The following is a 24,327-nucleotide window of genomic DNA, read 5'->3' on the forward strand; positions in this document are numbered from 1 at the left end:
ACTAAAGTCTGTGACACTCTCATCTCCAATTAACCAGCAGAAAACTGGAAGTGGCGCTGTAGCTCAAGGGGTAAAGGTAGTAGCCTTGAGCTGAAGAACTCAAGGACAACGCCCAGGCCCGGGGGTAGAGTGGTAGCCTTGAGCTAAAGGGCTCAGGGACAGTATATAGGCCCAGAGCTCAAGCTTCGTGACCGACCAAAAAAAAAAAAAAAAAAAAGATAAAACAAAAGAGGGGGAGTGGGAGGGAGATGGAGTGAGCGTGAGCACCCCAAGCGCCTAAATATTGGGATGGAGGGTCAGGTTAGAGCAAGTTTGAAGAATAGTCTGAGCAGATAAATACAACTATAAATACAACTAGCATCCAGTATTAAGGGTGAGGGGTTACATTTGAGGGTTGCTTCCTCCCTCATCCTGAATTTTACATGTAGTAAGATGTACTTCATGTGTAGAGGCATGAGGAAGACATTCTCAGAGATGCAGGGCTTAGAATACATGCTCATCCACCTGAGGTGAATGATCTTTAGCTCCAACAATAGGTAAGTCTTAAATGGATTGGTGGACTTCTCTGAGTTGAGTCCTCAGTTCAGAGACAGAGACCTGAAGAAGATCTTAATATTGGTAAAGTATGCCTGGCTGTATTAGTCACGTTGTTGAACCTGTAAACTAGAGAAACTTCTACCTTTGTTCATGGTATCATCTGAATGAAATGAAAAAGGAAATTTTCTTTATCTGTTCTCTTACCAAATGGGAATAATTTTGGAATTGAAGGAGAAATTTCTCTGAATGACTAATTGGTCTTGTGTACTATTTGATATGTACTATTAGAACTTTGATTATATATGGTTACAAAGGTTTTACTTACATTCTGCAAAAAAAGATTAGGAAAACAGAGCAGAGATATCTGTAGATTGTAACTTTAGGGTGATATTTTACCTTTTGTTTTTCTGAATTCTAAACAGTTTTTAATTTTGTTATATTTTATGTATTTGTATGTATTTGTTTAGGCAGGGTCTTGCTGTATAGCAGGCTGGCCTCCAAGTTTTAATTTTCCTGCTTCAGTCTCTTGAATACTAGGATTCAAGTGTGTCACCAGTCTGTGTCACACACACACACACACACACACACACACACACACACACACGATAGACGTAGATATAAATATATGTAAAAGATACCTTTTATTAAGCTCCTTAGTTAATAAAATTTAACGTGTGAAGAGAAACAAACCAGGGCAGTAGCTTTCTAATACCAACTTTTGATTAGAAGTGGTAAATGAATTCTCTGCCTCTTTTTTGTAATTGAGGCAGAATAAACTATCCTTACTCAATTCTAAATAATGTACATTGACTGCTGTGGTTTGGAGTAAAAAATGTTTAGTTAGCTTTGGGGTCAGAGGAGGAGCTGAGCTTTCCTTCCAACTGTGGGAATTTGGAGGGATTTGTCTTGTTGAAACTAGAAGCTACTGTGTAGAAGTAGAAAGGAAGGAATTATTTTCAGAGTTATTATTTTCAAAAGTTCTGAAAGACACTGTATTACCTATTGTTGAGAAAACTCGTGCCCCAAAATGTCATTGCTCTGAACAGTACCTGTTTATTATCTTCTGCTACTTGAGGTCAGGTGTCTCAGAGTGGTTGTCTGGGTGGTTCTATTGTCTGATGAAGTTACAGTTCCACAGTTGAGGGTAAGGGATAAGGAGATGTAGTTCTTTCAAGCTCAGCTAGTGTTGAAGACTGTTCCAAGATAACTCAACCTGCTGTTGGCAGATCTTAGTTCCTCACAAGGTTGTGGGACTGAGAATCTCAACTCCTGTTTACTTAGGTCCCTTCACAGGATTGCCAGTGTTCTTTTTTTTTTTTTTTGCCAGTCCTGGGCTTGAGCTCAGGGCCTGAGCACTGTCCTTGGACTTTCTCAAGGCTAGAGCTCTACCACTTGAGCCTCAGCACCACTTCCGGCTTTTTTCTATATGTGGTACCGAGGAATCAAACCCGGGTCTTCATGCATGCTAGGCAAGCACTTTAACCACTAGGCCAAACTCCTGGCCTGGATTGCCAGTGTTCTTAAGACATGTTAATTGACTCTCCTTGAGAAAATATGTGAAGAGGAAGTATGTGAGAGGTATGTGTACAGGGGTGGTAACATACTAAATGGAAGTCACTAAATTTCACAAGTTTCATGCAGTTACTTCTGTCCTTTGGCACCATGTTAGAAGGACTGCAACACATAAAATAACTGCAGGTTAGAGGCTGGAGACAAGAGGTTAGTTACCACCAGCTATTAGCTGTCTGAATTTTTTTTTCCCTTACTACATTTAGTAATAGAACAGTAGTTCCTTGTCCCACCTCTATCTTCATTTTTGATGATACATTTTCAAAACTCTTGGATGATATATTATACTGAACTCTACATACATGTTCCCACTGTGGTTTTTTTCTGTACATTGGTACTTATGATAAATTTTGTTTTGTTTTCATTACTCTAGGTCGGTTTCTCAAGTTGGATAGCACTATTGACATTGGGTGTAGGTAATTCTCTGAAGTATTTAGCAACATCTCCAGTTTCTGTTCATTAGATGCTGGTAGTTTTTATTAATTCCTCCTTAACCTATTCAAGTCATGACTATCAAAAATGTTTCCAAGGGCTTGTGTGATGCCCTAGGTTCAATTTCTTACACTTCAAGGAAAGCAAAACAAAAAAATAAGCAAAAAATAACTATTTTCTAGATATTACCAAATGACCTCAAGAAGACTATGGGAAATTGCCTCCAAATCACTGTCACTGAATTTTACTTCCTTGTCCGAGTTTCAGATTGAGAAAACTTAGATTACAATATTGATCTTTTCTTTTTTTTCTAAATATTGATCTTTTCTATAGAACAAATACACATATTGTTAAAACAGATGTTTTTGTTTATTTGGAAATGATAACCTTCTACTATCCCTGAAAAGAGAAAACAGTTCATTTCAGATCTTGAAAAGATAATCTTAGAGATGAAAGCATTTCAAGTCAGTACCAGAGTTTGTAATGTTTGGTTAACAGTGTTTGTCCTGAATTAGTTCAGTGGAGGGGTTTGAGTCATTTTATTAGGCTCAGTTCCTAATGTACTTATGTGCAGATGAATACAGTGCCCAATCATCTGGTCCACTGAGAGTTCCTGTGATGACAAAGATGCTCTGGTGGGTAGATGTATGCTAAAACAAAGGAAGCAGATGTTACTGGCAGAATGTAAGTGATGGGGGTGTGGTGTTAACTTCTTTAAACTGTTTGCTGTGTTTGAACATTTTTCATAATGAACCATTGGCAGGAGGATCAGTCTATAAAACTGCTAGTGGAGTTTACTTTCTTTACTTTTCTGTTACTTTAATTACATATAATTCAGTTGCTTTTCTAACAGTATTGGAAATAGATAATATAATTAATAAATCAAAATTGACTCTAATTTTGTGTTTTATTTAAAAGTTTTTGGTTTTTTTTTTTTGCCAGTACTGGGGCTTGAACGGAGGGCCTGGGCATTATCCTTGGACTTTCTCAAGACTAGAGCTCTACCACGTGAGCCACAGCACCACTTCTGGCTTTTTTTGTGTGTATGTGGTCCCTAGGAATGGAACCCAGGGCTTCCTGCGTGCTAGGCCAGCACTCTACCATTAGACCATGCTCCTGGCCCTAAATGCTTTTTTTTGGGTCATGGGACTTGAACTCTGGGTCTGGGTGCTGGCCCTGACCTCTTCAGCCTAAGGCTACCACCCTACCCCTTGAGCTACAGTGCCACTTCCCGTTTTCTGGTGGCTTGGACTTTTTAGTGCTCGGGCTGGCTTTGAACCATGATCTTCAGATCTCAACTTTCTGAGTAGCTAGGATTACAGGCATGAGCCACTGCGCCCAGCCTGTCTTATAACTCTTAACATATCCCTCCCTCCTTCTCTCCCTCCTTCCCTCTCTCTCTTCTTCTCCTTCCCTTCCTTCCTTGCTTGTAAGGGAAGACATTTCTTTTTTTTTTTTTTTTGCCAGTCCTGGGCTTGAGCTCAGGGCCTGAGCACTGTCCTTGGATTTTCTCAAGGCTAGAGCTCTACCACTTGAGCCTCAGCACCACTTCCGGCTTTTTTCTATGTATGTGGTACCGAGGAATCGAACCCGGGTCATCATGCATGCTAGGCAAGCACTTTAACCACTAGGCCAAACTCCCGGCCCCTGGAAGACATTTCTTTGTTTTTTAAAAAACTATCATAAAGGTGATATACAAAGGGGTAGGGATTCCAGTTACATACATCAAGTAAAGAGTACATTTCTTTTTGGACAGTGTAACCTTGTTCTCTAAGTTTTCCTTCTCATCCCCACTCACAAGTTGTATAGTTCGTTTTCAACATAGTGTCCGGTCATTACCACTGCTAACAAATGCTTCTTATATGACTAAACGAAGGTCTAGGAGGAATAGTGGGAGAGATCATTTCTCCTAATAAAGACTTCAAATCCTCCCAATCTGAGATCAGATTTTCTGTTTTTTTTTGGGGGGGGGCAGTCCTGAGTCTTGAACTCAGGGCCTGAATGCTATCCCTGTGTGTGCTTTTTTTTTTTTTTTTTGCTTAACACTAGCACTCTATCACTTGAGCCACTGCTCCACTTCCTACTTTTTGGTGGTTAATTGGAGATAAGAGTCTCAGGGACTTTGCTACCCAAGGCTGACTTTGGAACTGGGATCCTCAGATACCAGCTTCCTGAGTAGCTATGATTATAGGCATGCGTATCATGCCCAGCAGGATTGAATTAAAAAAATAATAATGGATAAGTTATTTGCAAAGTTGGTAGTTTTTTTCCATGACAGTGTAGAAATAGTGTAGGAAGATTTTTTTTTTTTTTGCTCAGTTGTGGGGTTTGAACTTTGGGCTGGGGTGCTGTCACTGAGCTCAAGGCTTGTACTCTACCACTTGAGCCACAGAGTGTTGCTTCCGGTTTTCCAGTGTTAAAACAAAATGGTCTTCATTGAAAAGTTTGAGCTTATTGTGAACAGAATATTGAATTAGTTAAATTAACATTTTTATACTGTCTAAATTATTTTTTAAATTCTAAGACATTCTGAGACAGAAATGAAAAAAAGCTAGAAACCTGTAGCTAGATCAAGTTGTACCTACTATTTGTAGGCAGGCATTCCATAAAGCTCCCACTTTTGTGTGCTACATGTGATCACGTTTAAAAAATTTTTTATTTTATTGTGGGGATAATGTATAGATGTTACATTAGGTAGTAGGTACATTACTTCTCACACATTGATACATTTTTAAAATGAAATTTATATTCTGAGGAAATAGGATTAACAAATGACTTAAGAATGCATTTGTTTCTTCATTTAGAAACAATGGCGTTTGTGTTTTTATGATGAAAATACATACCTTCCTAGCTGTGTCTTAAAGTTTTTCTGTGATATCATTGACATTACTTTAATTAACTGTATGTAGGTACAGGTTCAACCTAACATGTTTTAAGAACTCTGAATTCTCTCGAAATGCCACGAATAAAACAATATAAAAATTACATTGACAGAGTGCTTGCTTCACCCAACTGATATTCTTTGATCCTGTCCATTTTATGAATTCCAAATTTAAAAAAAGAAAGAAAAGGTAAAAGGGACATCAGTGGTTCATGCTTGTAACTAGCTACTCAGGAGACTGAGATCTGGTCATGCTTCAAAGCCAGCCTGGGCAGGAAAGTCCATGAGACCACCAATTGCCAAAGAAGTGGCATTGTAGCTCAAAGTGGTAGAATGCTAGCCTTTAGTGAAAAAGGGGGTACAGCATCTGGGCCTGGAGTTCAAGCCTCAAAAAATAATGAAGTAATAGTTGTAGACTGTTTGCTTAGTATGTACAAGGCTGTGTTTGATCAACATGATAAAATGATATAAACTTTTTAAAAAATTAAGAAAAAGTAATGAACAGTAGTACTGTGTGAGTAAGACTTGGTAAAGTTAGGCCACTTTCTTCAGATTTGCAAAAAATACAAAACATCATCATTGAGTTTAGCAGCTCAATGAACACAGCACCTTGAATTCAGAAGCAGAAGAATATAGTTCTCGGTGAGGATGTCTTCTGAATTCCATTGAAGAGCTCTTTGAAGATTCTAGTAGTGTAGCCGAGAAATGACCTTTTGAGAATCTTCTGATGAGAAGCAGGGAATGTGGCTTAGGGGTACAGTGGTTGCCTAGCATGCATGAAGCCCTGGGTTCAATCCCTCAGTACCACATAAACAGAAAGAGCTGGAAGTAGTGCTGTGGCTCATGTGGTAAAGTGCTAGCCTTGAGCAAAAGAAGCTCAGGGACGATGCCCAGACCCTGAGTTCAAGCCCCAGGACTGGCAGAAAAGAAAAGAAAAGGACCTACACAGACATAGTGTATAAAAATAAAAATCTTGTTGTGTCGGTTTTCTTGTATCTGTTACCTAAAGACAAACTTAAATGAGGAAAGCACTGTGATTAACTTCAGCAGCTCTTAAGGACTACTTAGTGTTGGCAAACTATTTGGAAATGTTGCAAAATATAGTATGTTTTTAGGTTTTTGATCCAGGAATGTAAATTAGGATTTTGCCAAGCTCGTTCCTTCTGTGGAAGCGTGAAGATGCTTTTTTATCCCTTTGTATTCTTTCATCTTCAAAGAAATTGACTAGCTTAGAAGGAAACATTCCCAGTCATGGATAATTACTAATATCATAAAAGTTAGAGAAAATTTTCTTGAACCAAACAAATGAGATCCAATGACAATTGGGTATAAAAGAACAATGTAAGAAGAAGCAGGATCAATTATTAGAACAAAAGTTTTAGTTCAGTGAATCAAAATGAAGTTTATTTGTTTGTTTCTGAGACCAGGACTTGAATGTAGTACCTGATGCTTTCATTCATTGGCTAGTGCTGTACCAACTGAGCCATGCCTTTTTCATAATGAGTCTTGTATATATGTTTGATATTAAGATGTAGAATTTTAGAAAATAGAACTTTTATCATTTTTCTTGTCTTTATGAATTTATTTGCTGCTTTGTAAGTAGAAGAAAACGAGGTACTCGGTATTTTTGAGGTCAGGGGTTTGAAATCTATTCTCTCTCACAACCTATGCTTGCTAAACATGCCTTTCATCACTTGAGCCATACCCCCACTCAAAGTGCTACATGTCTTGTGGTTATATAACCTTATTTGAAAGTGATTCTTGGCAATATTTAGGAATACAGTTGTTTCATAAATTTGTTAATCAAATCAGGTTGAGATTACTTATATTTAATATCTTATTCTAAACTAATAGGGTAACTTTAGATCTTTTTAAGTACATTGAAATATACTGAAGTAAAACTTTTAGATTTTTCGTCTTACATTTCTTTGATGTGAGGGGAAATAAGCTTTATTCAGTTTCCCTGTGAAATCTCCTGAGTGACTAGCATGCTGGATTGAAATTAAAGAAGCTTGGGCTCTTTCCACTTGAAAAACAGAAGAGTATATAGTGGTTTTTGACTGGAGTTGATACATTTTCTTGTGTCTTACTCTTTTTTCAGTGAAACCAGCAGTGTGTGTAGCAGCAGTGACACTGGGCTCTTTACCAATGATGAAGGCCGGCAAGGTAATCTTGACCCCAGCATTGGGACACTGATTCTAGTGACTACAGCAGTGACTTACTGAGAATACGATGGCCATCTGTAGCATTGAGGCATATGAGAGCCACTTGGGCATTGTTAAAACTACAAATTCCTGAACTCCTAGCAGTCAAACTTCCTTTGGAGTCTGCAGTTTTATATGCACCTGAAGTGGTAGCTCAGCTTCTGAGAATTGTTGGTCTAGAGTGTCTAGGTTAGTACTTGGAGAAGTTCTTCTTCTTTCTTCTTTCTTCTTCTTTTTTAAAGAACCAAATATCCTCATGCATTACTCTTCTTTCTCTTCTTTGCTGGTGGGGACAGAGGGTGGTAGTGGTGGGGGTGGTGGTTATGTTCTTTTACCAAGGGAGAATTTTACCTTATTTGTAAGTGATTATACTGTTTTGGTAAATATATTAAGTAAATGTCTTCTTTCTTAAAACTTTTTTTTAGGAGGAGGGGCATTACTGAAGTTTGAATTCAGGGCTTGTCATTTGATAAGCAAGTCTCTCTACTGCTACACTATGCTTCCAGCATGCTTTTGTTTCTTTCTCTAGTGCTGGTGATTGAGCTTAGGGCCTTGAACATATGAGGCAAGTTGCTCTACCAACTTCGCCACGTCTCTAGCCTGAACATTAGAGAGTCTGTGAGTAAGACATGTATGTGCTGATTACCAGTTCTTTATTTTTACTACCTAAATAGTAATTTGAAACTTTGTATTAGTGTATATAAGGGCATTTAACAAAATTATTATCCTCTATATTTGTTCAAGGTCATAATACTTGGTACCAATAAGAATTTCCTAAGTTCTCTTAGCCTACGTGAGAAATTCAGACACCTCTAAAATCCTTTTATTTTTGTTATGGGAGAATTTTACTTATATGTAAGTGATTATAGTATTCTAGGTGGGTGTATTATATAAAATTGCCTTTTTTTTCTTTTTTTTTTTGCCAGTCCTGGTCCTTGAACTCAGGGCCTGAGCATTGTCTTGGGCTTTCTCAAGGCTAGAGCTCTACCACTTGAGCCACAGCACCATTTTTGGCTTTTTTCTATGTAGGTGGTACTGAGGAATCGAACCAAGCTCTTCGTGCATACTAGGCAAGCACTCTGCCACTAGGCTAAACTCCTGGCCCCTAAGATTCCCTTCTTTCTTAAGTTAAAACTTGGTTGTTGCTGTAATTTTTCTCCAAAAGTTAAGAGATTACACGGACAGAGGAGGCAGTGGTCCTATGTCTAGAATGATCCAGTTAAGTTCCTCAGAACCTGAGTATTCAAATCCTGAGGGACTGGTTGGAGGGTGCTCATGTATACCATAGCATTGAAGCCAAGGAGACAACTTAATCCCTATAGAGTGGTCGAGCTTCCTAGTACAATGGTGGTTGTTTTGTATTGGAAACAAGTGTACAAGTAGGTTCTATCTCAAGTTCTTTTCTTTTGTCTTTCCTTTTGAGATAGAGTCCTGCTATGTATTCTAGGCTGGTCTGGAATTCTCTACTCTTCTGCCTCTTGCCTCTGGAGTGTTGGAATTGTGGATATGCACTCTTATGCCTGGCTTCTAGTTATCATCTTGATTCTGTTATTTCATGCCAAGAAAGTCTAATTGTCTTCCATGAAGACTCTAGTAAATACCATTCAGAATTACTGATGTTTACCTCTTTCCTTGATTTTACTATAGTGCTGTGTCACCTTTTAAAGGTTGTGGTGCACAATTGCATAGAAGTTTAAGAAAGTCTATACCTATTCCAGCAAATCAAGTTTTTAACCTTTGGAAGCTGTAATAATGGTATCTTCATTTATCGTGAAAAAGTATAGAATACTCTGTAGCCTCAGCTCTTCTCTTTTTGTTTCAGTTTTATACATTTAGATGATATTGAGATGATAAGAATTTTCTGCACAAAGCTGTTATTTCCTGCTTCGGTTCCTTTGTTCATGTTGGTCTCTAGGTGAAATCTCATCTATGCCTTTTTTAGGGTGGGTTGTCCCATTCTCCAGCAGTCCCTTGTCCCTTTTGCACAGGGCATGATTATGATCTACCAATGTGTTTTCTTACACTCTATTTCATACTGGGTTTGGCCCATAGGAGGCAGCAATAAAATTGGAGAGAAATTAATTTGATTTTTATGAGTCTCACGTTTTTATTGTAATAGTACTGCTTAAAACCCTCAGATTTGCAGCGGTTTAACTACATTTGTTTCTTACTGTGAAGGTTTGCATTGACTTGTAGACTTCTAGTTGCATCAAGTTATTATATTTTATGTTGGCTAAAGGAGTAATGTTTACACACAACATGGACTTTTTTTTTCTTTTTTCTTTTTTTTTTTTTGTTGGTTGTGGGGCTGAACTCTGGGCCTGAGCGCTGTCCCTGAACTCTTCAGTTCAAGGCTAGTAGTGTTATACCACTTGAGCCACAGTGCCACTTCTGGTTTTCTGGTAGTTAATTGGAGGCAAGAGTCTCATGGACATTTGTGCCCTGGCTAGCTTTGAACCACAATCCTCAGATCTCAGCTTTCTTAGTAGCTAGGATTACAGGCGTGAGCCACCAGTGCCCAGCTAACATGGACTTCTTATGGCAGAAACATAAATGCCAAATTATCAAACCAGACCCTGCATGTATATTTAAAAACTTTTGCCTAAGTCACAACTGCTAATATTCTGCCACCTACATACAGCAAGTCATACAGACAGGCCCAGTGTCAGTAGCATGAAGAAGTGTGATTTGCCTAAGGGGGAAGGTGCTATGGAATTGAATAGCAGAAAGCAAAGTGTGGATGAATCATTCTAGTATAGAGAGATGATAATGGAATAATAAAGCAATCTACCACATTGGATTAAAGCTCTCTCTGAGTCCCCCCCCCTTTTTTTTTTTTGGCCAGTCCTGGGCTTGAGCTCAGGGTCTGAGCACTGTTGTTGGGCTTTCCTCAAGGCTAGTGTTCTACCCTGAGCCACAGCACCACTTCTGGCTTTTTTTTTCTATGTATGTGGTACCGAGGAATCGAACCCAGGTCTTCTATGTGGTACCGAGGAATCGAACCCAGGTCTTCGTGCATGCTAGGCAAACACTGTACCACTAGGCCAAACTCCCAGCCCCAGAGTCCCTTTCTTTTAAATTTTGCTCTTCTGTTGAAGACCACCTATAGCCTTAGCCTAAAATTGTAGTTGCTTCCTTGGCTCTAATAACCATTCTTTCCTTTTTTCCGGGTGTAATAATGGTAAAAACTCAGTGCTGTGCTGACTCTGGGCTTCTGCCTCCTTTGGTAGTTTCCTTGTTCTCTACACCTGTACCTTTATAAGTAGTCACATCATTAAAGTGTCCTTGTATCCCATTTAAGTGCATTTTTCGTGAGAGACATTTTGACTGACAGTCCCTACCGTGTGTGAGAGTGTGTGTGTGTGTGTGTGTGTGTGTGTGCGTGTGTGTGCGCGCGCGCGCATGCTTTGTGGTCTCTTGTATCTATTGAGTCTTTTTTTCCCCTTAAACTATCTATCATATTATAGGTATTGTTTAGTGTTTTCCACTGAAACTTTCCAAAGGGAGGAATTATTTTATAACTATGATACCTAAGATATTACCTGCTTTCTAACAAGCTCCTAATAAACAGTGAGAAACCACAGTAGGAAGAACACTGTTCTTTTCTCTCCAGACAAAAATTGTACATAGAATCCCAAATTATAAGGACAACTGAATATCTGGTTACATCAAAATGATAGAGGAACTAAAGGTGGAGGGCCTTTTTCCTTATTTTCTGGCAACACTCTTTTTAAGGAGTTCCTGCATCAGGCATTGTAGGGAATTCATGTTCAAAACTACTGGTCTTAGATCTCACAATGTTACCTCCCCCTCCCCCTTTTTAATAGTTGATACTAGATTATAAAGAGGAAGGATTTAATTTCTACATTTATAATGTCTCCCAATGAGTTTCACTCCCTATTTATCTCTCTCCTTTTCCAGAACAATTAAAATAAATTTCATTAGTCTATTTCCTTTTCTTCTTCTTTATTTCATCTTTTCTTTCCTCCCTCCCTCCCTCCATCCCTCCCTCCATCCTTCCCTCCCTCCATCCTTCTCTCCCTCCCTTCCTTCCTTTCTTCCCTCCCTGCCCTTTTTGTTCTTTTTTTTGGGGGGGGGGTTATGGGGCTTGAATTTAGGATCTGGGTATTGTTCCTGAGCCTCAAGACTAGTTTACACTCAACACTAGTGCTCTACCACTTTGAGCCACAGCACTACTTCTGGTTTTCTGGTAGTTAATTGGAGATCAGAGTCTCACTAACTTTATTGTGTGGACTGGCTCTGAAGTAGATTCCTTAGATTTCAGTTCCTGAGTAGTTAGGATTATTAGTCTTATTTTCTTTGTTGCAAATATCTTGACTCATTGAGTCCTTTTTCTACTATTGGATATCATGAATGGATACTTGAGAACTAAAAAAAATCCAAATATAGTTTGTCATTTGTCATCAGAAAATATGATCTAAGTAGTCTGTTTCAAGAAATGGCCTCAGGAGAGTTTCTGCATAAGAAATGAATGAACATGAGTTGGGAGCGTAGCCCTGGTAGAATGTTTGCCTAGCATGCACAAAGCCCTGAGTTTGATTCCACATACACAGAAAAAGCCCTAAGTGGTGCTGTAGCTCAAGTGGTACGATGCTAGCCTTGAAAAAGCCCCAAGGACAGTGCCCATGCCCTGAGTTCAAGCCCTAGGACTGTCTTAAAAAAAAAAAAAAAAAACCCAACATGGAAGTGCAGAGAAAGAGAAAGTGATGGTGATTCATCAGTAGTTAATGAGATGTTTTTAGGCTAGTGGGTTTACGGCTGGGAGTGTAGCCTAGTGGTAGAATGCTTGCCTAGCATGCATGAAACCCTGTGTTCAATTCCCCGGTACCACATACACAGAAAAAGCCGGAAGTGGTGCTGTTACTCAAGTGGTAGAGCACTAGCCTTGAGAAAAGCTTGAGGACAGTGCTCAGGCCCTTCCTGAGGTCAAGCTCCACGAGTGGCAAAAAAAGAGAAAGAAAAAAAAGAAAGAAAAAGAAAGAAAGAGAAAAGTATAGAATAGTGGATTTAATCATTGTCTCCAGATCAGCTTAGTTTAATGAGAAAGCTTGTTTAAAATGCACATTTTTGATCTTACCCAATCCCAAATCAGAAATGGGGGTAGTGCTCAGTAGTCTATATATTCTGTACCATGTGTTGCAACCCTTTTCTGTCTCCCTCTCATTTTCCCCTCTGTTTTAATGAGCCCTCTTGGTGTTTCTGGTACAAGGTAAAATTTGAGGTATTTTCTGGAGAGATAGTTGTTGGTAGTTTGTGTTTATATTGGACCACTTTGAATAACTTGTTCAGTGACAATATCTGCTGCTGTTCACCAGATTGCTTCTTTTACTACCCCTTTTGGAGGTTTTCATGCTGATTTAAGACTTTGCCTATCCTGGGTTCGAGTGGCTTTGTGTGACTGTCATGTCCTGAGGGGTTTCTTTGGGGTCCAGTATATATTAGAGAATGAATGTACTGTGGGTTTCTTTATATGTTCTTGTAATTTCCTTCATCCTTGCCCTTTGAAAGGGTGATGAGGCAGTCCTAGGCCTTGAAATCATTGCCTGAACACTTTCCATGGGCTTTCTCCAGGCTAGAGCTCTACCACTAGAGCCACAGCACCACTTCCTGCTTTTTCTTCATCTTTGGGATTTTGAAAGGGTGATGAGCCAGTCCTGGGTCTTGAATCAGGGCTTGAGCACTATCCTTGGGCTTTCTCCAGGATAGAGCTCTACCACTTGAGTCACAGCACCACTTCTGGCTTTTTCTATGTATGTGATACTGAGGAATAGAACCCCGGTCTTCGTGCATGCTAGGCAAGCACTCTACCACTAGGCCAAACTCCTGGCCCCACCTTCCTTATTCTTACCTCTCTTATTGGTAGGAATAAATCCTAATGGAAACTGAGAAGCTGTTAATGTAGCTAGTAGGAAGACGTTTGAACCAAGAGTCTAGATACATGGGTCTAGTTGTAAGTTTATCATGAACAGTGTAACTTTGGGCAACATGGCATACGTTTTTGAAAATCCTAAGGTAATTATATTGTTAATTTAATGAGATAACAAGGATTAAACAAGGTAAGGCAAACATTATGATAAATGCAACTAAGAAAAAAAAGCACACAACACTGAAAGACAAGTCACCTTCAGCAGGAATAGCTAATTTTGGACAAGAGTGAACTTGTGGTTGTGAACCCCTAAATTTGTATTTACCATGGACAATTGTAAGGAAGACATTTTATTTTTCATGGAAAAGATTCAAGCTTTGTTAACCTGGCTTTGGGTTCAAATTCTGGTGTTATCTTTTACTAACCTAACCTTGACTTCTCAATGGACATTAGAAACTGTTACAAGTTGGAATTAATATAAGGATTTGAAGATAATATATATTTACAGATTTTTAGAAAGGGCTAAGTGAGAGCCTTTCTAGTTTTCACTATTAGAGCAGTCCAGTCTAACACAGAATAGCATTCATGTGAAACTAATTGAGTGTCTCAGTTTTCATTAAAATATTTATCAAGAAGAGGGACAGTTCAAAATCTAAATTTAGTTTGAAAATCTAATCAAACCAGGTGCCAGTGGCTCATTCCTATAACTCTAGCTATTCAGGAGGCTGAGATTTGAGGATTACATTTTGAAGCCAGTGCAGGCAGGAAAAGCCCACTAGACTCTTATCTCCAATAAATTACTCAGAAAAAGTAGAAAATGGCAATATGGCTTAAGGAGTAGAGTGCTATCTTTGAGCACAAAGAGGCTCAGGGATAGCACCTCTGTCCTGAGTTCAAGTCCCAAGACAGTCAAAAACAAAACAACAACAACAACGAAATTGAAATCTAATCAAAACTGTTATACTGATGCTGGTGGCTCATGCTTGTAATTCTAGCTACTCAGGAGGCTGAGATCTGAGAATCAAGGTGCAAAGCCAGCCTGGCACAAAAGGACCTTGAGACTCGTATCTCCAATTAACCTCTAGAAAATGGGAAGTGGGGCTTGGCTCAATAGCAGGGCTGTGGCCTTGAGGTGAAGAGCTCAGGGACAGCTCCCAGGCCGAGTTCAAGCCCCATGACACACACACACACACACACAAAACAACAACAACAACAACAAAAAAAAAAAACCCAAAACTGTTGCACTGAGAAGACATCCTCCTATTGAAATGTTGAAATTCTAGCTTATGACATGACCTGTTTGCTTTAGGGGATGATGAGCAGAGTGATTGGTTCTATGAAGGAGAATGTGTCCCAGGATTCACTCTCCCTAATCTTCTACCCAAGTGGGCTCCAGATCACTGCCCTGAAGTAGAAAGAATGGACTCTGGACTGGATAAACTTTCAGATCCCACATTCCTTTTACCTTCCCGGCCAGCTCAAAGAGGTAAGTTTGAAGGAGACTAAAATACAAAATATAGGGCTGGGAGTTTGGCCTAGTGGTTAAAGTGCTTGCCTAGCATGCACGAAGACCCGGGTTCGATTCCTCGGTACCACATACATAGAAAAAAGCCGGAAGTGGTGCTGAGGCTCAAGTGGTAGAGCTCTAGCCTTGAGAAAGTCCAAGGACAGTGCTCAGGCCCTGAGCTCAAGCCCAGGACTGGCAAAATAAATAAATAAATAAATAAAATACAAAATATAGTTTATACAAAATATAGTTTATGCTTTTATGATTGTCTTTGGCAAAAACTGTCATCCCATACTCAAACATGTCTCTAAGCATACATCAATATCTGAATTGTGTTGCTATGATAGGGATTTTCTAGAGGATTCTTGAGTTTCAAAGCTTAATTTCCAGTCTTAGCTAATTCAATCTATAGAGATTCTTGAGACATTTATTAGCAGGGTATTCCTTAGTCTATTGCCAATTTGTGGCAGATTTAGGAAGCCTAACATGTCGTGGCTTTTCATCTTTCTGTATAGATGATAGATTATTGAGAACTCATTGAAAGCTCAATGAAAGATTGCTTCTTGTAAAGGAATAGATTATCATAAGAAAATTCACATACAAGGTATAATGGTATTTTTAAATGGAAAAATTAAAAACAATACTTTTTTGTTTTTTTGGTCAGTTGTAGGACTTGAACTTTGGGCTTGGGCGTTGTCCCTGAGCTCTTCAGCTCAAGACTATCAACCTACCCCTTGAGCCACAGCACCACTTCTGGTTTTCTAGTGATTAATTGGAAATAAGAGTCTCATGGACTTCAGTGCCCAGGCTGGCTTTGAAATGTGATCCTCAGATCTCAGCCTCCTGAGTAGCTATGATTACAGGTGTGAGCCACTGCACCTGCCTAAGGACAGTACTTTTAAAATCATATTAATGATCCTTTTGTCATACACTTTGACACAAGTGAATATCTTTCCTTTTTGCCTTGTTCTTTAATTGTAATGTAGCAAAAAAAAATGGTAAAAGAGCCTAAGGAGAAGTAATGGTCTCCTAATACAGTCTATTAGCTCTGTGGTTGGACCAAGTAACTTCATTCTCTAGGGATGTCAGGGTCATTGCTTAAGACATATGACATTGAACAAGACTATTTTACACATTTCTTTAGCTTAGTAAATTTATAATTCTAGGAGTCTCTGTAATCAGTAATCAGCCAGTTATTCAATTACCAAGTATTTGTTGAACATTATAGATAGAATTATACTTAAACTTCTATATAGGATTTAATTTTTATTAATTTGGATTGATAGGCTTTAATGCAGTTGGTTCTTGGTAAAGACTACTGTTGTCTGAGACATACTGTTGGCTACCTTAGTAAATTTTATTTTATTTTTTCCAGTCTGGGGCTTGAACTCTGGTCCTGGGTGCTATTCCTTAGCTTTTTTGCTGAATTCTATTTCTACCACTTGAGCTATAGCTCTACTTCCAGATTTTTTGGGGTGGTTAATTGTTGATAAGTGCCTCATAGACTTTCCTGCTTGGACTGGCTTTGATAAGTCTTGATCCTCAGGTCTCAGCCTATGAGTAGCTAGGATTACAGGTGTGAGCCACCAGTACCTGGCAATAACTTTCATTCATTCATTCATTCATTCATTCATTCACTTGCCAGTCCTGGGGCTTGAACTCAGGGCCTGGGCACTGTCCTTGGGCTTTCTAAAGGCTAGCGCTCTACTATGTGAGCCTGTGCATCACTTCCAGCCTTTTCTGTATATGTGGTACTGAGGAATTGAATCCAGGGCTTTGTGCATGTTAGGCAAACACTCTACCACTAGTCTATTTTATTTATTTATTGAACATTTCAATAAATATTTCTGTAAGTTCTTTATAGACCATTTAAACACAGAAAAGCAAGAGCGTCAAGAGGAAACTGGGAGTGACTATAATCTCAGTTTCAAAGATCAAATTATTAATAGTTTTTTTATGTCTCTTGTTCTTTCTCTGTGGAACATACATAACAGAAAATGGTAACATTCTGTTTTCCACTATTATTTCATGAACTAGAACATTTTTGAGATAATAACTAGCATTTAAAGGTAAAAATTGTTAATTATACCTTATAAATTTGCTGACGTCAAAGGCAAATGGCATGCCTAATATTGTAGTGTTAGTAACATATATGGGAACAATAATAGATAGTGCAAATGGTTTTGCAAAGAGCCTGGGGTAAGGGCTCCAGTAGACTAGAAGAATCTGACTGCTTATGAACATTTGTTTTTCTCTCCCCTCCCCTCTTCTCGCTTTTCTCTTTCTTCACCCCTCTTTCCCATCTCCCCTCTCCATCCCTCCTTTATCCCTCTTCTGTTTCTCTCTCCCTCCTTTCCTCTCTCCTCCCCCCTTCCTCTCTCCCTTCTTCTTCCCTCTTCCTTTTCCTGCTTTCTTTTGAAACAGGAACACTCATACAGGCATTGGCCACTGTGCTGCTTATTGATTTTGTGTGTTTGGTAACTGAGACATTTCTTCTTTTTTTAGGGTACCATGCTCGTTTGAACCGCCTGCCAGGAGCTGCAGCTCGATGCCTTAGGAAGGGGCGAAGAAGACTGGTTGGGAAGGTGACAGCTTTCATGGTTTCCTAGGTGCTATGTGAAGGTGGCATTCCCTATGGAATTTGTGTGCCCTGTGAACAGTTAAAGGTGCCACAGAATGCCTAGAGTTAATGAAACCAATTGAATGGTTGGGGGAATGTATGTATAAACAGCAATATATAGGACTTGAGAGCCTTCTACTTCTGTGAAAGTGAGTCAGTTCCTTTTGAAGGCTCCCTTTAGCATGTCTGCAAGGATCTAGAATATATTGGACATGCCTGTAATGATTTCAAATAAATAGGATAATGTTTACTTGTTTAATTCATCTTCATCACCTTAAAGGAATATTTGTCATTTCTAGCAGAGGTCACTGCTCTTCTCCCTGCTTTCCCTCTCCCCTATTTTTCTTCTCTTTTTCTAAATTGTAATAATAAATAATGAGTTTCATTCACAGCTCCCTGCCAGTGAACTGCTAATTACGCAAAGTACTGCTTGTAATTTGCACAGTAATAAACTGTAAATTTAAACATTACAGCATTTTAAGTTAATAATTTTTCTGCTGTAACAAATAGCTCATTTTTCACCCATCTTTCCCCTTGGCTCCTCTACTGTTCTATGTCTGTGACCAGGAACTACATCCATGAGGGATAAGAAATATGAAGAATATAGCGTGTGAGCCCTTTTTATTTAGCTCCATTTCCTTCCAGAATCTGATCTCCAATTATTTTGTCTATACTGGTAGTTCTGTTAAAATGTGTATCCTAATGTTTAGGCTAATCCATACACATAGATGAATACGGTTAAGAACATTTGCCCCAAAACAAATGAGTTTTACTAACAGTCTTGACTTGCTTGACATTTATGCCCATAATTTACATTCTTTTGTTGTTATACTTCCTCATATGTGCATAACTCTTATTTATATATGGGTTGGGATGTATTCTTAGGTACTGTGATAGATATTCATTATAAATGTGATCAAGTTAAATGAAGGGTGAGTGTCTTCTGGCACTTTCCAAATTTCCCTTCTTCCCCTCCCCCCCCAGGTCATGGGGCTTGAACTCTGGTCTGGGTGCTGTCCCTAAGCTCTTCAGCTCAAGGCTACTGCCTTACCTTTGAGCCATAGCCCCACTTCTGCCCTACCTTTGAGCCATAGCCGCACTTCCGTTTTCTAGTGATTAATTGGAGATAAGAGTCTCAGGACTTTATATTGCCTAGGCTGGCTTTGAACCTTGATCCTCAGATCTCAACCTCCTCAGTAGCTAGGATTATAGTCTTGAGCCACCTCACCACCTTGCTACCTTGCCACCTTGCCACCATGCCCGTCTGGCTTCAATTCTTTTGGAGATTATTATTATTATTTCTGAATTGCTTATGGTATTATGGGTAAGCTTTCATATTACAGTCTTGAGAACCCTGAATTTACGAATCACTTATATAAGCTTTTATTTTTATTTTCAGGTGATGTATAAGGTACAGAATGTAGAGTGATAATTTTTTGTAGATCACAAATGTCCTTCCATGTATATACATTTATTCAACAGATACCCAGTGTTTTTATACAGCATAAAACACATATAAAGGTATTCTTAATAAAAGTGACCTAAATAGGTAAGACCTCATAGAAAGGCTGTGAGAGCTATACTCACATAGCTGATGAGTCTTGATATGCTGGCCTGTTTAAAATTGGCTACTGTGGGTATAGACAGATGTACTGTATCCCAGCACTTAGGAAGCTGAGGCAGGACGATTCTACTTCTGCATACATACGCACACACATACACAAGCATGCACCTTCACATATATGCATGTGCTGTTGGTTTTAAAATTGACATTTGACATAAAGGGAGCAAAGTTTCAGCCCAAGCTGCTTGTGTCCAGAGACCAAGCATTTCATTCCAGACTATGAGTTGGTAGGGAAAACTGAGTGTTCTGGGGAAATAAGAGCCAGAAGCTCACAGGTGGGGCCTGTTTTCTTTGTTAATGTTGGCAGGGTATTGTTGAGATCATATAAAGGGGGACATTTTATACTGTCTCTATAAGGACTCCTCAGGTGAAATTCTCTTAAGATCTTATTGAAAAAATTATACCTCTTAAAGCAACCAAAAAAAAATAAAATTTACATTTGACATAGTCATTTGAAGTCTGCACAGCTGGCATAATTACTGGAAGTGTGAGCTGAGGGCATGTATATGTATGTGTGTGTATGTTCCGTATATATGCACGCGTGTGCGTGCGTGTATGCGTGTGTGTGTGTGTGTCCATGTCCCGTATATATTTGCTTCTGCAGTTGGCTAATATTCTTGCCCTTCTCTTAATTTTAGGAGACCAGCATTAGCACGCTGAGTACTGAGAGGATAAGCCATATCATCAGTGACCCCCAACAGAAAGAGTAAGTCCTTAAGTAATTCTGGCTGTCCTAACCTGTACCTTGAGGGAAGGAGGCAGAGGAGACTTTTATGAAGTCTTAGAAACTGAACTTCAGAGCTGAAAGAGAACTTAAAGACTTAAAGATTTTTACTTTGTGCTGGTTAAGATAGCTAATGTCCTAAAATCATGGCAACAATTTTCCTTTCCAAACTAGTTTTTATTTTCTTTACTTTTTTTTTAAATCTCTAGGTGCTATGTTAGTACAAATCACTAAGGATGTTATATTTTAAACTAATTCCTTTTGCTCTCTTGTGTGATTGTGTGCCAGTCCTGGGGCTTGAACCCACAGCTTAGGGCTCTGTCTCCAAGCTTTTTTGCTTAACTCTGTTACTCATCACTTGAGCCATGGCTCTACTTCTGGCTTTTTGCCAGTTAATTGGACATTCACCTGAATCCCAGCCTCCTGAATTGCTAGGATTACAGACATGATTGTTCAAGATAGGTGGTTGCCTATAATTCCTATTGTTTCCCATTTGTAGGCCTCTTTGTAGAGAAATCTTTCTACCTTATTATGTGAGGACAATGGCAAACCTTAAATAACTGCAGAAGAATCATCTGCTCCTTGTTATGACAGCTTGTCCCTACATGACTGGCTTTCTGATTATTGTCCAGCAATCTTAGACAAGTCCTCACTGGGAAAAACCTAATTGCCTGCTAAATAAATACATATGTCAAAGTAATTCTGTGACTTACAAAAATTGTTAGCTTGTATTTTGTCACGTATATAAATGATGGAGATAACCCAATCTTGTACTCACCTAATCCAGTGTAATTTAAAATTTTCCAACTAAACAAGATGTGCATGTCATTTATGCACTTGTGGAGATAGTCTTCTTGTCACTACACAGCTGGAAGTATGCTGCTTTCATACTGTAATCTTGAGTTCATTTTAGCTGGTCCAATTATTTACACTCAGTTGCAAGGCTTTCTCCTTTAAAGAACTACTTTTAGTGCAGATTATACATAGTATTTCTATCCTTTTCTAGTTGCATCTTTTCCTATTTTCTTCTATCTTTACTCCATTATTCTTTTTATCTTTTCCCCTCCATGAACTTCCTACCCTTTTATTGCTTTCTTTCCTGTTATTCTCTCCCTTTCCTTAGCTTCTGGTTACTATCAGCTGGGAAAAGAGAAAGAAATCAGGTAAGATCACTTTTCTTTGTCATCTTTATTTTATCGTTTGGTTTCCTTTTCTTTAGAAAGAATAAAGCGTTGGCTTCTGATTTTCCTCACATTTCTGCCTGTACACATGAGGTAAGGGTGTCTTCTCCCCAAGTTAATCTGATATTCTTGGAGGACCACTTTCCAAGAATATTCCTTACTGATAAGAACTGAACCCAGTTCCCCTCATTGGGTTCAACTGTGATAATCAGTTTCTTGCTTACATATTCAAGAAAATCCTTTTTTATTTTTAGTTTTGACCTTTGCATCAAGAAAGCAATCTACCTTCTTACCTGCAATATGCCTATCATTTAGTTCAACACTAGAATTGTGTGCTGAGAGCTACTTTTAAAAAAACTTTTTTTTTTTGGCATTTGTGGGGCTTGAACTTAGAACTCTGTTCCTGAGCTCTTTTTTCAAGGCTAGTGCTCTACCAGTTTGAGCCATAGCTCTACTTCTGGAACTGTGATCTTCTAATCTCAGCCTCCTGAGTAGCCAGGTGTGAGCCACCAGTACCTGGCAGTTACCTTTCAAAAGTTCCTTTAGTCTTAAGATAAATAAACTGGGGCCGGGAGTTTGGCCTAGTGGTTAAAGTGCTTGCCTAGCATGCATGAAGGCCCGGGTTCGATTCCTCGGTACCACATACTTAGAAAAAAATCCAGAAGTGGTTGCTGAGGCTCAAGTGGTAGAGCTCTAGCCTTGAGAAAGCCCAAGGACAGTGCTCAGGCCCTGAGCTCAAGCCCAGGACTGGCAAAAAAAAAAAAAAAAGATAAATAAACTGATAAATTTTTAGAAAAGACTTTATATTGGGAAAAGCCAAAGCTAGGAAACATAAAGTGGAATGCGCATATATATATTTAATGTGTATATGTACATATATATATATGTACATACATACTTGATCTTTATGGTCTTTTTTTTTTTATTCTTTTGGTGCTGAATATTGAGCCCAGGGTTTCCTGCATGCCAAGCATCAAGTCTACCACTGTACTGTACTCTTACTCACAACCTTCTTTTGAAGTTAATAGATGACTTACAGATGAGAAACTGAACTTACTTAATAACTTGATAGCAGTATGTCAGTCAATGACTTATAAAAGAGGGAGGACTCTGTAGATAAGTAGAGTAAAGCTCAGATGTATAAGTTTAAACATATGACAGTCCTGTGATAAATTGGGATTCAAATATATAGGTATTCTAATTCTCATTGTTTTGTTTTTTGTTTTTTTTTTCTTTTTCTTATGCCAATCCTGGGGCATGAACTCAGGGCCTAAGCACTATCCTTGAGCTTTTTCAAGGCTAGAGCTCTACCAGTTGAGCCACAGCCTACTTCCAGCTTTTTCTATGTATATAGTACTGAGGAATTGAACCCGGGTCTTTGTGCATGCTAGGCAAGCACTCTATCACTAGGCCAAACTTCCCACCCTCTTGTCTAGTTTTGATTTTACTGTATGCTATGTCATTGGATTGTGCTAGCCAGTTCTTAGAAATATTTGCCAGGATAAAGGAATGAAAAAGTAATTTTGTTCTTAGCTTTTTAGGAGAAGGGTTTGATAATCATTAAATATAAGTTTCTATCGTATCAGTTGGGAGAGTATTGTCTTTCGTCATTTAAGTCATTTTTGTATTTTAGGAGTTTTTGGAGTTCTTGTTATTTAACAAGAAATGGGCTTGGGCACTGTCTCTGAACTCTTCAGCTCAAGGCCAGCACTCTACCCCTGAGCCACAACACCACAGCGCCACTTCTGGTTTTCTGGTGATTTCAGGGTCTTTTGTGCCTCAACTGGCTTTGAACCATGATCCTTATATCCCTGCCTCCTGAGTAGCTAGGATTTCAGGCGTGAGCCATTGGCACCCAGCCCAAGGAATAGTTTTTTTGTTTGTTTTTTTAATTTGTAGTGTGCCATATTCATGGTCACAATAAAAAAGTACAGCTTTATTGAATGGTATATATGTGTTTAGTACAGAAGAACAGAACAGCTAAAGAGAAAAGTAGGCAAATAGTAGGCTACCCTTTGTTTGGGAGCATGTCTGGTCCTTTAAACTTTATTAAAATAATCTTATTTATTCCCACAGTCTAATCCTCTCTCTCCCCTTTACTCCCTGGATGTTCTTACTGATGCTTCTCATCGAAGATGCTCACCAGCACGCTGCTCTGCCAGGTAATACTTCCAATTTATGATGTGTGTACAGGATCCAGTATGATCCTTACCATCAAAGGTAAATAGATGTTGTGCAGATGGAGAAACAGGCTTAGTGCTGAGTAGTTTCCTATGGTCACACAGCTACTGTGTGATTGTCTCAAATGTGGCCTAAGTCTTCTGGCTCATATTTCATATTATTTCTGCTGCTGAAAGCCCATTTTCAAAGAACATTATTAATGTCCCTTGCCATGACCTGTAAAACCCTGCATAATCTGATTTTCTGCCTACATGGCCAGCTTCCTTTTATATTTCTTCCCCCTTCTCTGAGGGAGAGATCCAGCTCCTTTAAGGAGTACCATTTTGTTCTTCAAAAATAGCCATTTTTTTTTTCCTGCCTTGGACTTTCACTTTACATCCTTTGCCTAGAAACTTTGTAAGCTGCTGCTCACTTCAATTTAAGTGTTACCTTCTTGTTGGAGGACAGCTTTGACCATTCCATCTAAACTGCCATCTGCAGTACTCCTGGCTCACACGGTTCATAATAAATTTGTATATTTCTTTGTCTCCCATGTCTCTGTCACCAAAATATAAACTTCAAAGTGCAGGGGCCTTGAATCAGGAGCATAGCCTAGTGGTAGAGTGCTCGCCTAGTGTGCATGAAGCCCTGGGTTCCATTCCTTGGTACCACATACACTGAAAAAAAGCCGGAAGTGATGCTGAGGCTCAAGTGGTAGAGCACTAGCCTTGAGTAAGTCCAAGGACAGTGCCCAGGCCCTGAATTCAACCCCCAGGACTGACAAAAAAAGTACCGGGGCCTTGTCTTATTCCCCAGTAAATCACTAATATGTAGACTGGCATTTCTTAATGCATTTACTATCTTTCAAATAAATGAAATTTAGGTGATAAGTAAATATGGTTTTAATAACAGCATTCTTTTTTTGTTGGTTGGTTGTGGGGTTTGAACTCTGGGCCTGGGTTCTGTCCCTGAGCTCTTCAGCTCAAGGCTAGTGCTCCATC

The 24,327-nt window shown here is 39.0% G+C and overlaps 1 protein-coding gene across 10 annotated transcripts in view; it reads left to right on the plus strand.

The window, feature by feature from the left end:
- Gpatch2l (G-patch domain containing 2 like) overlaps positions 1–24,327 on the plus strand; it is an 86,218-nt gene that overhangs the window by 42,128 nt on the left and 19,763 nt on the right. For 6 of the 10 annotated variants that reach the window (XM_090344545.1, XM_090344544.1, XM_090344550.1 and 3 more), the window contains exons 3-8: positions 7,521–7,585; positions 14,820–14,996; positions 17,523–17,602; positions 19,900–19,967; positions 21,205–21,259; positions 23,243–23,328. In XM_090344545.1, the coding sequence (XP_090200671.1) occupies positions 7,521–7,585; positions 14,820–14,996; positions 17,523–17,602; positions 19,900–19,967; positions 21,205–21,259; positions 23,243–23,328 (531 nt within the window). Of the gene's footprint in view, positions 1–7,520; positions 7,586–14,819; positions 14,997–17,522; positions 17,603–19,899; positions 19,968–21,108; positions 21,149–21,204; positions 21,260–23,242; positions 23,329–24,327 lie in introns of all 10 variants that reach the window. The other 4 variants (XR_016537575.1, XR_016537576.1, XR_016537577.1 and 1 more) reach the window with 3 other exon arrangements.

Source organism: Megascapheus bottae, chromosome 14, assembly GCF_031878675.1.
Source record: "Megascapheus bottae isolate mThoBot1 chromosome 14, mThoBot2.hap1, whole genome shotgun sequence".
Taxonomy (NCBI): Eukaryota; Metazoa; Chordata; class Mammalia; order Rodentia; family Geomyidae; genus Megascapheus; species Megascapheus bottae.